Here is a 16380-nt window from a genome sequence, read left to right as displayed (position 1 = left end):
TTATTGCTTTGGTCATTTACATCAAGGTTAGGTTAGGCTGCTTTTATCGTGACTTTTAGGAACTGGAGTTTGCATTATTATTTTCACTATATTTATAATTATCTCATGAAGGATTATATTTAATTATAGTGTAATTCTTACTTTTATATTTGGGGTATGGTGGGTTTGCTTATTTTTATTCCCTTGTGTTTTATTTATTGAAGTGTTAAACAAATGAAATATGACACAATATGCTGTAAACCAAATGCATAAGAGTGTCACAAGGTTTACAAACATGAGTCACACAGGACTCGATAAAACTGTGCATATATGTAGATCTTTACCTTAAACTTACTAACAATATGAGCAACCAATGTGTCATAGAAGCAAATGAACAACAATACCTGGTAAGGTACGTAACCAGAATGGTAATAAAGATAGGAAAGAAAAGTAGAATGGAAGAGAGTATCGCAAAGAATGAAGAGTGTGCCTCAAAAGTCCCTCAGCAACCTGAAAGGGGTAGGAGCATCCCCACTAGAATAACACTACAAAACAAAAAACAGTCACACCATACCTCTGAGAAGTGCCTCAATTTTCCTGAGAACATCTCTTCATATCTGCAAGTGATTGTAATAATACTTTCTCAAATCTGTTATAATCAATAGGATTAACCCAGTGAAGTTAATGGTGGGGTACAATGTTTTAACACATGGATAAGTAAAACAGTTTATATAAATGGAATGCTTTGATGCTTGAATTATCCAGTTAATTACATACTGAGCATTGCCCTCTCCACTATGATCAGATCTGGGAAAAGTAGCTGTAAAGTATAGAGAGGTGCCAATTATAAAGCTTGACATTTATCCAGTAATCTTCCAGCCCATTTTTGCCACATGTTCAAAGAATGTTTAATCGTGGCGAGGCAAGATGCCTGGGACGTGTGTATGTGAAGTGGGAGCCATAATAATTGTGTGATATTACGGGAATGTATATTATAATTTTCAATCTGGGTCCACAGGGGAATTGAGGTTGCTCTCAGGAAATAAATAATTTGGGCTAGAGTAGTACCTACATAATACATTTTCAGATCAGGGACATCCAAACCCCTCAAACATCCAAACTCCTTAAACATCAGAGCAGAAACCTTCTCCAGATAAAGCTCTTCACCAAGGACTCATATCTTTTAATGATGTAGGTTGGTATAGCCAAAAGGTATTGTACTGTTTTGTACTGTATTGTAGTAAAGGATAGTTAGTAAGATGGACATTTTAAAAGCATTAATTCTCCCCTTCCAGGAGAATTCAAATTTACCATATGTGTCACTAGTTGACCATAATTTGATAAAAAGTTGCTGGTTATTCATTGTAGCGAGAGTATGTATGGTTTTCGTTAACTAGAAAAGTTAAAGGGGCACTCCAGGCACCCACACCACTTCTAAGAAAGGGGGTCAAGGGCTGTGCTTGAACAAAAGAACTAAAAAGTGTATAATAATATATACAGATAAATTTAGCAATAATAGTAAAATCAAGTAAAGTTCATCCGGATATATAAAAAATATAAAATGAAACAGTCTCACTGGTGTGTAATAATACGGTAATAATCCTCAATTGTTGCTCCCTCTGTATGGTAGGTAGTCCATATATGTGAAGATAAAAGAGAAAAAGAAAAAGCTTCCAATGGTGAAATATTGTATGTCCAGATATGGTATATAATCAAAGGAAATGTATTTGACTCACATTTGTTGGAGCTTTAGCCAGCTCTAGGAGAAGAGACACTTAGTGGTTTAATCCCCACTATCGGATGTACTTAGTTGGTTGGTCCGTCTGTCCGGCTTGGAATTCCTGTAGTGTAGGCTAGGACCTACTCAGATATGCGTTGTTCTTTAATGCTGGGGAGATAGGTCCGCCTTTCCGGTATTGGATAGTAGATGTCCACGGAATATATATAAAACAGCAAATAGTGCTCTCAGTGTGAACAAAAAAGTAATATATTAAAAAGAATTATACTTACAAGAATAGAGCAGACAGATACTGCTCTATTGTCACAGCGCTGGTGGAATTATCCCCACCTAAGGATTTCTTTTGACAGGATACACTTCGAGTAAGTAATAAAAAATAAATAAAAAATAGTAGGATAAAAATAGTAATAAAACTATAAAATAGTAATATAAAAATTAATAATATAAAAATGCCAGGAGTAGAAAAAGTGTATAAAATACAATAAAAATAAGTATACAATTGGTCCTAGTATAAAAGGTAACCAAAAATAACTTTTATTGATTAAAATACACTTATTAAAACCATTTACGCGTTTCACCTTTGGGGTTTTTGGAGTGCCCATTGGAGTGGTCTGGGTGCCAACTCCCACTACTCTTAACCCTGCAAGTGTAATTACTGCAGTTTTTTTATAAACTGCAATAATTACCTTGCAGGGTTAACTCCACCTCTAGTGGCTGTCTACTAGTCAGCCACTAGAGGTCACTTCCTGATTAATAGCAAAGATTTCCTGTGTGAGGACCTCCAGCGTCGCTCATTTCCCCATAGGAAAGCATTGAAAATATTTTTCAATGCTTTCCTATGGGGAGCGCTAATGCGCATGCGCGGCATTGGCGCGCATGCGCATTAGGTCTCCTCGGCCGGTGGGCAGGATCAGTCACGCCCACCGGCTAACGGAGTCAGAAGGAGGAGCGGCGCGGAGGAGGAGACAGCGACGAGTTACATCGCCGCTGCCTTTGGTAAGTGACTGAAGGGGTCTTTAACCGGGGATTGGGGGGTGGGAGAGAGAGGAAACTTGCATTGCCAGGAAAACGGATTGTTTTCCTGGCGCTGGAGTTTTCCTTTAACCAGATATGTCCTTCCAGTCAAAATCATATATCTTTTAATTTGTCTACATCAACTTTGGGAATGTAAATTGGGAGTGCTTGAGTTTTACTAAGATTATTTTTGTAATAGGAGATTTTAACATGTTCTCCCAAAAGTGAACTTAACTGTGGGAGGAAGAAACCTGGATTTGTAAGACTTAAGATAATTTCATCGGTAAACAAAGCCACTTTGTCATCGAGGCAGTACCAAAGCTGGTTATTTGGTCTGCTTGTTATATTTTATAAAACAATGGTTCTAAAGCTAATATAAAAATTAATGGGAGGCAGGGTGCACCCCTGCCTAGTACCATTATGTCAACTGAAAAGTCTTTGATAGAAAATAGTTGGAGAGTTTTGCAAAGTGGGCAGACTAAAAGATCCCAATCGCATTTCATTCGCTCATCGGGTTAAGCAAATCTCGAGCGTTGCACACATATATGACCAGTTTAGTGCTAACAGCAGGCAGCAAGGTAGGAATCTCGCTACACTGTGCTAATTCAATGATGGATATGTCATCTGGTATTGTCATGTGACTGTTTGAGAAAGTTGAAAAGGCTAACCAAATGTGGAGTCAGCATGGTGCTAAATTTATGGAAATAATAATTCATAAACCAGTCCAGTTCGGGTGCTTTGTGATTGGATAGCTTATAAATAGCTATTGCAATTTCCTTTGCTGTAAAATGAATGGCAAGTAGAGTTTGTTGGGATACTGTTAACTGTAGGAGATTAACATCTGCTAGGAAGCTCTGTAATGACTGGACCATAGGTTGAGTAGTGTTGGATTGGATTGGACTGAAGACTGTATCATGTTTTATAATAATTTGCCATTTCATTTAAGATATCTGTGGGATTGGTCAATTTCCTATTGAGAGTCGTATATGAATGGAATTTTGTTTTACTGAACCTATTGAGCTTTGCAGCTAGTAGTTTTAATACTTTGTTAGCTTGGTTATAGTAGGTGTGTCTTGATTTTCTGATGTGTCTTTCTGTTATCAACAACTGGACCATGTGAATATCCACTTATACTTGAGAAATGCAGGAGGAAAGTTGTTTGGAAGGTGTGTATTTATTGTCGCTTCTAAGTCTTACAGAAATGCTTCCGTTAGTAAGGTGATTGCTGCCCTGGGACTGCTTACCATACATGCCACTTGTACATCGATTTGTTTCTGTCACTCCTCCCACTGTTCTTCATGCCAATCATTATTGGACAGAGGGTTCAGGAGGTCATTGGCAAGTTTTCGTGCTGTGTCACTTCCAGTATGACGTGTTCGCTTCAAGCTGGATGGAAAAAAGTGAACAGCTAAATACAGATAACAACAATGTTGTGTCACTTCCAGTCAATGTGTGCATTCCAGAATGGAACACAGGACATGGACTACACATGATTTCAAGATTGAGACTATTGTGGAGCTATTCCTGCTCATTACCACACTTCTGATTAACTCCTTTGGGGAGAAACGCGTTAACTGTGGTTTTCTGTTTTATACTTTTGCCCCTATTTTTTTATTTGTGTTTTTAAGTATTTTATATATAGTATTTGTAGCAGAGCTGCAATTTTGAGACCAAATATCTCAGTTGAAATCCTTAAGGAATGTCCAATCGCCAACTGCATCTGGCGTTAAGTAGGGGCAGACGCGCGCAATGTTTTTGGAATGAAACGGCAGGATTTGGTGATAGACTGGACGTGAGGGGTGAATGAGAGGTCGCAGTCAAAGAGAACACCTAGGCAACGAGCCTGCATGGTGGAGCTGATGGTAGCACCATTACTGTGGAGGGAGACAGAAACAGGAGTAGCAACACTAAAGGGAGGAAAGACCAGAAGTTCTGTTTTGGACAAGTTGAGTTTAAGAAAGTGGGCAGCCATCCAGTTAGAAATAGCAGAGAGGCAGCCACTAGTCAAGAGGGGCGGTGAGAGATCAGGGGAGGGCAGTGATGGCTAAGTGTCTCTGGACCCATTCGGTCACAGATTGTTGACAAACGGCCGTCCACGAGGGATCGCTTCCGATGAATTCAGGAGAGGGAAATTATAGAGCCAGGGGAACACAAGTCATTCAGGAAAATTAAGGGACAACCGAATGGTGATAGGACAAGGTCCGACACAGTATTCTGTAAATTAAGTTGATTCCTTACATCCTTATATTGGAATTACTATTATTTCTTACCTGTTACTGCTGGCTTCCTAAGACCTGTCTATCCAAGGTGGGGATCATACCACCAATGCCTCTGATTACTAGTGCAAGTCCTTAGTTTCTTATTTTACTTACCTACTACACTATTGGTGTCTTTTCTGTTTTATCTACATACTGTGCTGGCAACATTTGTTTGGGAGAGCATTGATATTTGCATACCTGCACACATCTTTGGGGATTGTACCATCCAAACCCATCATGGCAGAGTTTTAATGTTAGCTCCTTAAAGTGTTGGTAATTCCTGTGTATTTTTTGATCTATTTATTGATAATACATACTGCACCAATTCTTCTAATTTTTTTTTTTTTTAGATCGATAATGTATATTTGCACTACTTTCACTTTATGATCACCGTTTTGGCGTGGTTTATCTACATTTGTTTTTGTTTGGTTTATGCACTGTAGCAGTTATGGTGTCAGGATTGCCGATATGCTACACATTGTAAGTAATCAAATTGTTTTAGAACAGTTTGACATCTGACCTGGGTTCTGCAGTGCCCCACTCACTGCTTCCACTACTTGTGACAGAGAGCCGTAAGTGAGCTTAAGAACTTCCATTAGCTTTTCCTTACGTGCATGACTATCTCAATGGCTGAGGGCATCAGCTGCTCACTCTCAGCCACAAGTCCTGCACTGTCAACCGAACAGCGAAGGCAGAGAGTGGCACATGGCTGACCACAAGTAATAAGTCAAACCGTCCTAAAGTGGCATGACTACTTACAATAAAGGGCAGCAGGGTACTCCTGGCACCATAAATACTACAGAATTCTGTAATGGCTATGGTGCTTGGAGTGTTCCTTTAATTTCAGCATACTTAAGACATTGGAGTTAAAGGAATATCAATTTATTATGTATCTCTTATCACTTATCACAGACATTGTATGTATGTATTTATATGGTTTACAGATTTGTTATCATAAAATTATTTTGGACGAGAACAGTCTGATTCAAATTTGCCAGCTGTAATTACATTTTATATTTCAATGTTTTCTGCGACTGTGCTGGCTTAGTTGACCCCCTGTTGTGCTGCATCGAAATAAAAAATACAGCCTGCTTGATATATAAAATGCTAGTGCCATTCAAATGCATTCTTTATTTCCTTTTCTGTTATTGTTAGAAGCCAGTTTCATTGAAAGATTATGTTGGGAAAGAGTTTTGTCGTAAACTTTGTTGTTTGTTTCTGTGTGCTCTTTCAGGGAATGTCCATCAAATGCATTTTACGTTTTCTAGGACATTTTAAAGGAAAGCTGTATTTCATTTACAATATAACCTATTCTGCACAGCTGGTGGCAGTCCGTCATATCTATTTCACAACAAGGAAAATAAAATTCCCTGTTCATGCTCTGAAGAAGTAGTGCATATATATAAAATATTAACTTTCTGTCTATCTGTTGTATGATATAGTGGGAAAAATAAATAAATATATAGAGTAGTATGCAATGATACCTTTTTTAAAGGACTAACATTATATTTAAAATACAGTTTTGAGAGTTTTTCTCTCTACCTCGGGTCAGTTCTGAGGCTATACTAATAAATATGATATATTTCAACTTATAAAACAAGGGATGTTGTTAGAGATGTAGGGGAGGTGAGTGGGGTGGCGTTAATAGCAGACAATGTGCCAATGTGCCTGAGAGTGAAAGGGGCAGAGTGGATGAGAATGGCCAAAATACCAGAGTATTGCAGTATGCAATTATAGCTTTTTTATTAGACGAACATAATACTTCATAGTCAAGATTTTGACAGTTTTCCTCTATAAACAGAACAAAATAGTAATCTCTGTAAAAAGTATTGTGTATTGTACCTTTCCTGGGTGCAACCCATGTGTACATGCACTTCAACTTGTGACAATGTGATAATAAAATTACAACATCCAATCAATATATATTGGACTTGAAGGCTTGGACAGTAGTCTTAGACAATATACATTACTTTTGGAGACCTGGAGATTTGGTTTCAGCAGAAATGTGATTTGGGGCTGCTCAAACAGCCCAAAAAAAACAAATTCTGAGCCACCACATGCCCTAATTCTAAGCCAACCAAAATGGCGAATGGACGGGCCGTTTCAGTTGCTTTGGGTTTCAGGCTTTTCAAGTTAACTAGTTGCCCACTGGCTGAACTAGCAGCCAAAGATCAAATAATTAAAAACTGCCTATGGGGGTCACTATGATCCTCACATTAGTCCAAGGGAGGCTTTATACCTCCAACATGCCCCCCACTTAGCATACCACAAGCAGGCATGTCTCCTAAAAAACAAACTAGTGTGTGTATGCTGTACTAAAAAGCTAGTAAACTACAACACAAAGTGGGATATCTTATTTAAAGAGTAGGGGGTAAGCAGATCACTGTCCTCCCACCTGCGCTCCCATGGTGGTGCGTTAATTAAATAATAAAGTGTGTGTTCCCCCCTGTGCCCCTACCTGTGTCCAGCATTTGGGAGCTAAAATTGAAAATCCAGGGGGCTTTACTAGTGATAATGGGGGGAACTGGTGTCTCTCCCAGCCCTCACCCATGGGTGACACGTCTGGGCTCTAATGTTGACTAATAGGTGGATCTAATGTCTACCCCAGCCCCCACTCAATTATTTAAATATAATACTCGGGTTGACCCCTGACCCCCCAAATATTATGCCCACCCTAATAACATTACTACCCCCTCAATAAAGTAAAATCTGCCTATCCCTCTGACCTTAATAACAGCCCAACTTATCTGTAAAAAAGTATATATAAAATTACCATCAGATGTCTTCTTCCTTTTTCAATCTTCTCTTCTTCATCTCAAATAAGGCCAAATAAAAATTACATAGTAATCAACACAACTATTAAAAATTTTAAAAAAATAAAAAAATAAAAACGTATTTATTTATTTGTATTATTTAATGTAACAGCTGACTAGCAAGTGCTGGCTTATTGCCACATGATTAACCCCTGGGCAGTCAGGGTGTTCACTTTAGTTGAATCGATATTAAGACCAAATTACAGCTGAACAGAGCCCTCACGTTGGATGTCTGGAACAAAATTTACAATTTGGAAAATTTTGTCTGGAAGCACCGAACAATCACACCATACACTACTCTAATATACATATACAGATCATCCAAGAAGGCCGCACTCAGCACTCACCTAACCAGACCGACATTATAAGGATGTTGTTGGCATCAATAATAAGCAAGATCCTATGAACAGACTCATTAAACACCAGCTTCAAAGATCCCAGAAATTAATTAATTTTAATCATTTTATGAAAGATGTAAAATACCATGTGAATGGCACTTTTTGGTAAGGAAATGAGTCATAAGAGAATGGGAAAACTTGTTCAGTCAGATAGAATGCCACCAATGTTTAAATAAAAAGTTTTTAAAACAATGGCATGAGTGAAGGAATATCCAAAAATATAATGCATGAGCTGGTAGCAGCAACTGAAGCATATGGTGGGTTCAAAACCAAGCTAAAAACATTAAAATGAGTCAAACGTGGTTTTCTGTAAAAAAAAAAAGTTCATAATCTTCCTAACATTATTCGCTGCTGTGATACATAGTGTCAGAATTTGAAATGATAGCACACGAAGACTGCACTCACGTGAACAAGAATGCTGCTCTGCATGAGGGTGTTTGTTTGTTTCTGAGAATGTGCATAAGTTAGTGTGGGTGTGTGAATGTAAGTGTATTTTTATTAATGCATTTTTTTAAAATATTCTTTCAGGAAAGATACAAGTATGACACATATCAAGGACACATCTATTGTCTTAGCCATGGCTCCACCTGCTGGAGGAAGGAATGCAATTACACCTCGTCTTCTGAGACATTTCAACGTATTATCAATAGATGCTTTCAATGATGAAACTATGAAGAGCATATTTCAGCCTCTTACTGACTGGCATTTTAACCGTGGATTTGATATATCTCTGAAGAGATATTCAAGAGTAAGGCTTTCTTTTTCTTTTTCTTTTTTTTTTTTAATGATAAAATAAGATATACAAGTTATTCATACAGATTGTATAAACTTGCTTCCAGTTTATTAATATTTATAAAGCATTAAGATCTGCATATTTTAACGTTTAGTTCTGTGTTAAAAATATAAGTCACAGCCATTTAGCAAGAGCAATTTATAGATAAAATAGCATCTTTAAAGCACACCTAAGATTTCCTTTTAACTTTAAAAGCACCTACACATGACTCCATTATGTATAAAAGTGGCAAGGCAATATCTGGCCTTAGGCTCCATCAGGGATATGCTTGTTGGGTCCTCCACCCCACTTAAAAACACACATGCACATTTACTTTGAAGTATTGGTTATTTTATGAATATATTCAGTGAATTTTATTTGCACCAAATAAACAGAAAAATATGATGTATGTTTAGCTTATGTATGGAAACTGAAATATATTTGATATGATCAACATATTTGTTGATAAATCAATGGTTTAATTACACTTGGTCAAATTGTCATTTCTTGTAACTATTTCTTAAATAATTTGGACAGAGGATCTGTCCACATGTCATGCTGTTTCACAATTAGCAAGCTATTTCACTAAAAGGAAAAACTGACTTATTATTTTATTCCAAAAGTGGACAAAACCTAAAGCGTCCCGGAGTTTTAGGACTACAACTTCCATTATAAAAGAACACTCTGGGCACCATAACAACTCAATTGCAGTTCAGTTGTCATAATGTCTGGAAGTTCTGAATGCCATCTTACCTTAATGGGTTAAACCATTTTCAACAGTTTTATCCTTAAAGATTTCCCAAAGATTTGTCCTGAAGAAGGGGGCAAAGCAGGCTGGTTCCTCTATTTGTGGTGAAATTGTTTCTAGTTAATCAAATCTCCAGTGATACAATAAACGAATGCCAGAAATCGATTTGACTATGCAGCTCATGTACAGGCTATTTTCTTTCCCCCCGGATATCCTTTGGCGGAAGCTTCCATACTTCCGTACTTACGTACTTCCAATAAACACACCATACCTACAGGCCCAGAGTGTCAGCTTAAACACAACACAAGTAAGAGAGTGGATTCAACTCTGGTTTTAGTATAAATCATCAGATTTTATAGGTATCTTATCATGTAACATTACACAGAATCAGCTATTATTTTGGACAGCTGTCAATGATTACTCATAGTCTCGAGACATTGTCTGTTTATAGTTCATTGCATAAATTTGAACTTGGCAAAATCAAGAAAAGGTCAAGGGGATGTTGCTGTTTTGTAAGTTCCTTATTATTTTTTAAAGTATTTACATATTACAAGGGAAACATCTGTTAAGAGCAGATTTAGGCTAAAGGTTATCCATATTTTATAAAAGTAATATTTATTTTACATGGTCAATATTTCTAAGCAGTTTTAAGTGTGAGCATAAAATGGAAGGTTAACACAAAATGGAGGATTGATTATATGATGTTATCCTATCAACTACCTTTTGCATTGTCTACATGAAATGTGAAGATCCTTTGCTTGCTGTCTTCTGGATTTTGCCTTTGAGTGTATAACGTGTTTCAGTTGGACTTTACTCTTTGTGTGTGTATTGTCATAGACAAAATGTCAAGATATATCTTATTTATTTCTTGATATATTCTAATAAATGGGTAATGCCTATAAATGTGTGTGAGGTTGAAAAGAGGGAATCACAAATCAATAAAATTAGGAAAAACATGCCAAAAAACATGACTCCACAATGCAAAATTGGCCATGCCAGATTTAAAGGTCTTGCAAAATGTAAGGGAACAATATTAGAGATAGCTGTAATTGATGTCCCCCTGACCCAATGAAACCTGGAGAGGGTTTACAGATTGTCTCTGCATTGTTGAAAAGATGGAAAAATGGCTGGGATTCTAAAAAAAAAAAAATATATAGGATGATTGAAATAAAAATAATATCGAGGATAAGCAAGGGAAAAAAGGCAATAAGCGCAAAAGGCGATACATGGAATGAGATAATGAAAAGTAGTATAAAAGTATTGAAGGTGAAAAGTTAAAAGGGCTCTGGAGGAGGGGAGTATCGGGATATGAAAAGATCGTAAAAAACACAAGGGAAAAGTAGAAAATACCAACGGTAATAATTGTTCTTGGGGGACATGTGGAACCAGAGAAAACTGCTAGGATTACTACGAATGTATTTTACTATTGTTCCGTATATAACCATACAACTTAAACTAATAATAATAATAAAAGTATATGATTATTAATTTTCAGATTGAAAACATGGTAGTTTCTTCATGAAACGAGACAAAAAAACATGCGAAAAGTAACAGAGCTCGACAAAAAAAGATCTACTTATATTATTATTTTCCAACTTTTGAAAGTCACTTTTTCTGAAGTTCTGTGAACAAAGTCTTTGCATTATTTTGCATATATTTACATGCATAGTTACATAGGCTGAAAAGAGACGTGCATCCACCACGTTCAGCCTTTTTTCCACATCTGTTTTTTTCTGTTGATCCAGCAAAAATCAAACACTATTATATTATAACACTAATATTGTTTTAGTATAATGCTTAACCTGATGGGCATTTTCTTTTCTCTTATACTATTTGTAACTCAATTGTAGAAGCATTGATGAGTGAAAATAACGGAGGGGACAAATTGAATCAGATATTCAAGGCAGATGAGAATGTACAATTCATTATTTGAAATAATTGAGTTAAGTAAATCACAATAACCTCTGCTCTCTAATAAATGCACTATCACATATGGCTTTCCTTTTTACTTGAAGAGCTGTTGAAAGAAAATGCATTTTAAAGTAGATATTCAGGGACATAGTGTTATTGCACGTTTTGAATGTATGCTGAATAATGTAAATTTCTATCAATTCCTCAAGGTCGATCTGTTATTGTCTGAGGTTGTTTCATGGGGTGGTGATTGAATTGGGTTTATGATAAGTATTATGTCAAATAATGGAAGTTGATACCCTTACTAAAATGGGTTAAAGGGTTAACCACTTTAGTTTTTTAAGTGGTGATGAAGGAAGGAAGTAGTGTTTCAACAATAAGTAGCACTTTTGTGCTGGGTTCTAGTTGCACACCCGTCACACGTGACTTAGGCAGTCCAGAACTTTGTTCAAGGATGCCTAATGTCATTTTTGCAATTCTGTGCAAAATGGAATTGAATGGAATAGCTCAATTTTTTTAACAAAGCATCTATCAAATTCCTCGCCCCCACCCCCCACAAAAAAAAAAATCTGTTTTTATTTATATTTGTATTTATGTATTCTGTCCTTTTCAATATCTAGCTACTATTTTGCTACGGGTCCTTCATAAATAATAATTATATGAAAAATTAGCACTAGAGTGAGAGTAGAAAATAATTTTTCGTATTGAACAAAGGTACCTTCATTTCACCTTGACCTAACCAGCCACCATTGACTTCATTTTTGTGTCATCATAAAGTCCTGTTAAAAAGCCTACGACTGTAGCGTTTAAGAGGAAATTATTTTCAAAATCACTCCACCAAAAAGGTGACAGATATGTTAAGGCAAGGAAATTAAGATAAATGATATATCAAAGCGCATCCTCTTCCATTTCCAGGCTACCGGAAACTGATATAAGTAAACTAGCCAGCAGTTTGGTGGTTTTTAACAGCATTGATATTGCTTGTTATAGAATTGCTCTTGCACAGTTCTTAGTAAAAAGAGATCATTATAGAAAACTGGCATATAGAATATATATGTGTTTTCTTATGAACATAGTACTGCATTGTTTTGTCCAATTTACTACAGAATAAGATAATACAATGTTTTTGTTAAAGTTCTAAGAATTAACAAAGAGCACTTTAATACAGTGTGATATTAATAATAAGCGACACAGTATTCTATAGGGTAACTATATTCAACAAATGAAAAACATTTTAAAATGGTAGCAATAGTGCACAGTAGAAAAAATATTTTTTGCCAAAGCACTTCTGATGAAAATAAAAAACATTTGGAAAGGCAGTATTTTGGCAATTAATCAGCTCGGCATGCCAAATGGAATACCATCATACCTCACAAGTCGGTAGTCACTATTTTTGGCCAAATTCTCCTGTCTCTCTTTTCTATCCCAATGTCCCTCTTTTTTAGGAGCTCCATATTGATTTTGTATCTGAGTTTGCAATAGAGCTCCGCAGTAATAATACTCTCTACTTTGGTGAAGCAATTTCTATACACGTCATATCTTTTATAATGGAACTCTGTGAAGAAACCAGTTAGAGGAAGTGGGAACTTATATGATGGATGCACACCAATTATGAGAGAGCCATAGGCTTGATTTATTTTGCAAATATATATAAGAAACAATGTGAATGGAGGACCAGGTGCCTACCTATATCAAATGTATGCAAAAAGAAAGATTTTCTGCTGTTTAGAATATTCCATTTCAGAATTTCAAAAGTATCCTGTGGCGAAAGTAACCTTGCCACTGGCTTTTGCAGGAGCCTGTTTGCCAGCCTCCTGTCCTGAGACTATGGCCCCTCTAATAAACTGTTTGTGAAGCGGCACTTCGAACTCCGAAACGATTCGAAGCGGCACTTCGAACTCCTAAAGCGGTTCGAAGCTGTCGGCTGGCATTCGAACACGTGGCAGTGGCCATCTTACGCCGCAAGCCCACTGAGCGGTGTTTGGTCATCGAGTACATGGAACTTAAATCGGACACTTGACGGCACAAACACTGCTGAACACATACCTTCCACGGATGTTCGGCTATTCGAATGGGAATCGAACGGTGTTCGTTAAGAATAAACTCCCGAACGAGAGACAGAAACTGAGCCTACTCCCGAAGCTATATGTTCGGTATTTTATATGCTACTTCGAATCTCCGAAGTAGACTGACCACACAGCCTGATTTCCTGGAACTCTTTTTGCACAGTAATGTTGTGTGCGTTCGGTTAAATAAGACCTCCATGGAAATCCTAATCCCCTGAACCGATAAAGGTGATTTTTTGATATGTTGTTCAACCATATATCGGGTCTATCAGGGGATATAACTGGTTTCCATGAGTTTTAGGGGTACTTTTGAGGTTTTATAAAATGTGTGTTTTTTCTGCCTGGAGATAATTGAGTTAATACAGTATCTGACTCAATTATCTCCCAGGCAGAGGGGAGGGATTGTATGTTTGTATATGGGAATGTCATACATTTAATCACTATTATCATTGGTCTGTAACTTAATATTGTAGTCCCCACAAGGTCCATGTGGGAGTACCCCTTGGGGAATTGCATAAAAGGCCACTGTGGCTACCAATAAATCAGTTCCTTCTTACCCTTAACATAGAGCCTTGTCTCATGTGTGGGGGAAATGGCTGTATCTACCCTGGGGATTGCTATATCACCATACTCCCCTGGGATTATAATCACTTGCTCTTGTAAGAGCTGTTCCTGCTATACTCTCTGGAGTAGTAGAGGTTCACCCACTGGAAGCTGGATCCCGGTCTTGGATCCAGGGTGGGTGGTGGACGGTGAGTTCCCAGCCAAGCTGTAACGCTGGACGTGGGGACCATGGTGCTGATGGTGTCTGGTGGAGTGCTTGGAGTCCTCAGTGAGCACTAGGAGCATTGATTGGCGGAGGCACCCGGTTGGGGTGTCAGGCAGTCCATCACATATTCAGATTATTATTTTACTTGCAACAATAAGTATCAAGTATATATTTTTTTTTTACTTTTGGTATTGAATTTGTCTTAAGTAAGTCTATATTAAAAATGTTTTCAGCACTTGTAGCATGTATTGTTCTCAAAGTATTAGCAATAAAATCCTGGAGAACTAATTATCTCTTAAAAGTAGGCACTGCATTTGTTTTGTTAAAAACTAGTTGTTCCACAATACCTATAGAGAGTGTGGAATGCTTAACTGTGTGTTGAAATAAATTATTAACTGGATCATAGAAACATAACATGTTTAAATAAATAATTGTGCATAATGCACCAAGTTTATTATATCTAATAGGTACATTTGCTGGGGACATTTCTTTTTTTGATAATATTTTTGCATCCAATTATTATATTTCTCCAAATAAATACTTGTCATATTAAAAAGCTTTTCAGCTCAGCTATTTAAATTCTCTATACATTATCACAGAAATCATTTTGTTTCCTCCAACAGCAAATGAGCTGTAATCGTTAAAGGTACTTGTCATGATATATCGCAGGCAATAACATTAGCATAAACTGAACTGTATTTCTCCTATCAAAAAGGTAATAGACAACACCATGAAACTCTTTGGCATCAGTCAGGACAGAAGTAACTTAGGGCAGGCAGTTGCTTGCGGCAAAAATAGGCTTCAGGCATTCCTACCAGCTGTTGGCCAAGAACATTCAAAATATATATATTTTTTACGCCAAGCTTTGTGATACAAAGGAATGTCAGATCCAGTACTGTTAACATCTTCCAACTGCGATGCAGACATTAAAGTATATTTGCGAGCTCAGTCTGAAGGTTAACTGGGACTATAAAGCAGAATCAACACCTGTTTTACTTGCAAAACATATTTTATGATAGAAAACACCGATGCAGGTTCCTTTATTCGTCGGTATGGGGATACAAAGTATTATATTCCAAATACTATTGCACTAAGCATCAGGCCAATGCTAAATATAAAAATTTATGCTACTTATAAACAAATGAAACATATGGAAATTTGGGATGGCGCAGCTGTAATTGGCATCATAACGTATCTACAGCTATGACTAATAGATTTGTACAACTGTGTGTTGTGTATGTATCACCCTGTTGCTGTATTGCCTGAGAACAGAAAATCAATGTGCATAAATCAACTTTCGTTGCAAATATACACCTTTTGTTAATGGATTTAACCACTTATTTTTAGAACAATGCGTTAACTCATTCACTACCAAGTGCATTCCACAGAAAAATAAACACAATTAGATGTATTTAAAAACATGGAAAGAAATTGATTACACATGGATTGATGAGGCATAAATCAATACCAAAACAGCAAGTCTTTATCACTTACTGTTCATAAATAAATAAAATGATGTAAATATACAGCATTTAATTTGCTTTTTATATTTGGTAATCCTATGCAGAAATATAGTAGGGTATACAGTATTAGATTCTTTAAGTTATCCCTTAAAGTGCAGTTTTTATAACACAGTGGGCATACCAAACATCCAACCTATGGACCTTTATCCATAGTCATTGATTTATTTACTGTTTGCTTTTAGGATTTATCACATTTAATATATATTTTAAAAAGAATTCTACTATGTATATTTAAGTCCCTATTTTATTATTTTATTATTTAATTGCATACACTTAGTTTCCTGGTTCGTGAGTATCCTGTATATCCTAAGTAAGTATTATACCACTACTGCTCTATATACCAGAGAAAGTCATTGCTCTGGAAATTGTAAGTAGGGTACAACATTTTGCT

At 36.7% G+C, this 16380-nt stretch overlaps 1 protein-coding gene across 1 annotated transcript in view; it reads left to right on the top strand.

The window, feature by feature from the left end:
- LOC134601623 (dynein axonemal heavy chain 3-like) overlaps window positions 1–16380 on the top strand; it is an 875684-nt gene that overhangs the window by 603367 nt on the left and 255937 nt on the right. Inside the window, exon 44 of the mRNA XM_063446141.1 lies at window positions 8729–8948. Coding sequence (XP_063302211.1) covers window positions 8729–8948 — 220 coding nt within the window. The remainder of the gene's footprint in view (window positions 1–8728; window positions 8949–16380) is intronic.

The sequence above is a fragment of the Pelobates fuscus genome, chromosome 3 (genome assembly GCF_036172605.1).
Source record: "Pelobates fuscus isolate aPelFus1 chromosome 3, aPelFus1.pri, whole genome shotgun sequence".
In the NCBI taxonomy this organism is placed as follows: Eukaryota; Metazoa; Chordata; class Amphibia; order Anura; family Pelobatidae; genus Pelobates; species Pelobates fuscus.
The sequence above is the reverse complement of the archived record's forward strand: the minus strand, read 5'-3'. Positions and strand labels throughout refer to the sequence as shown.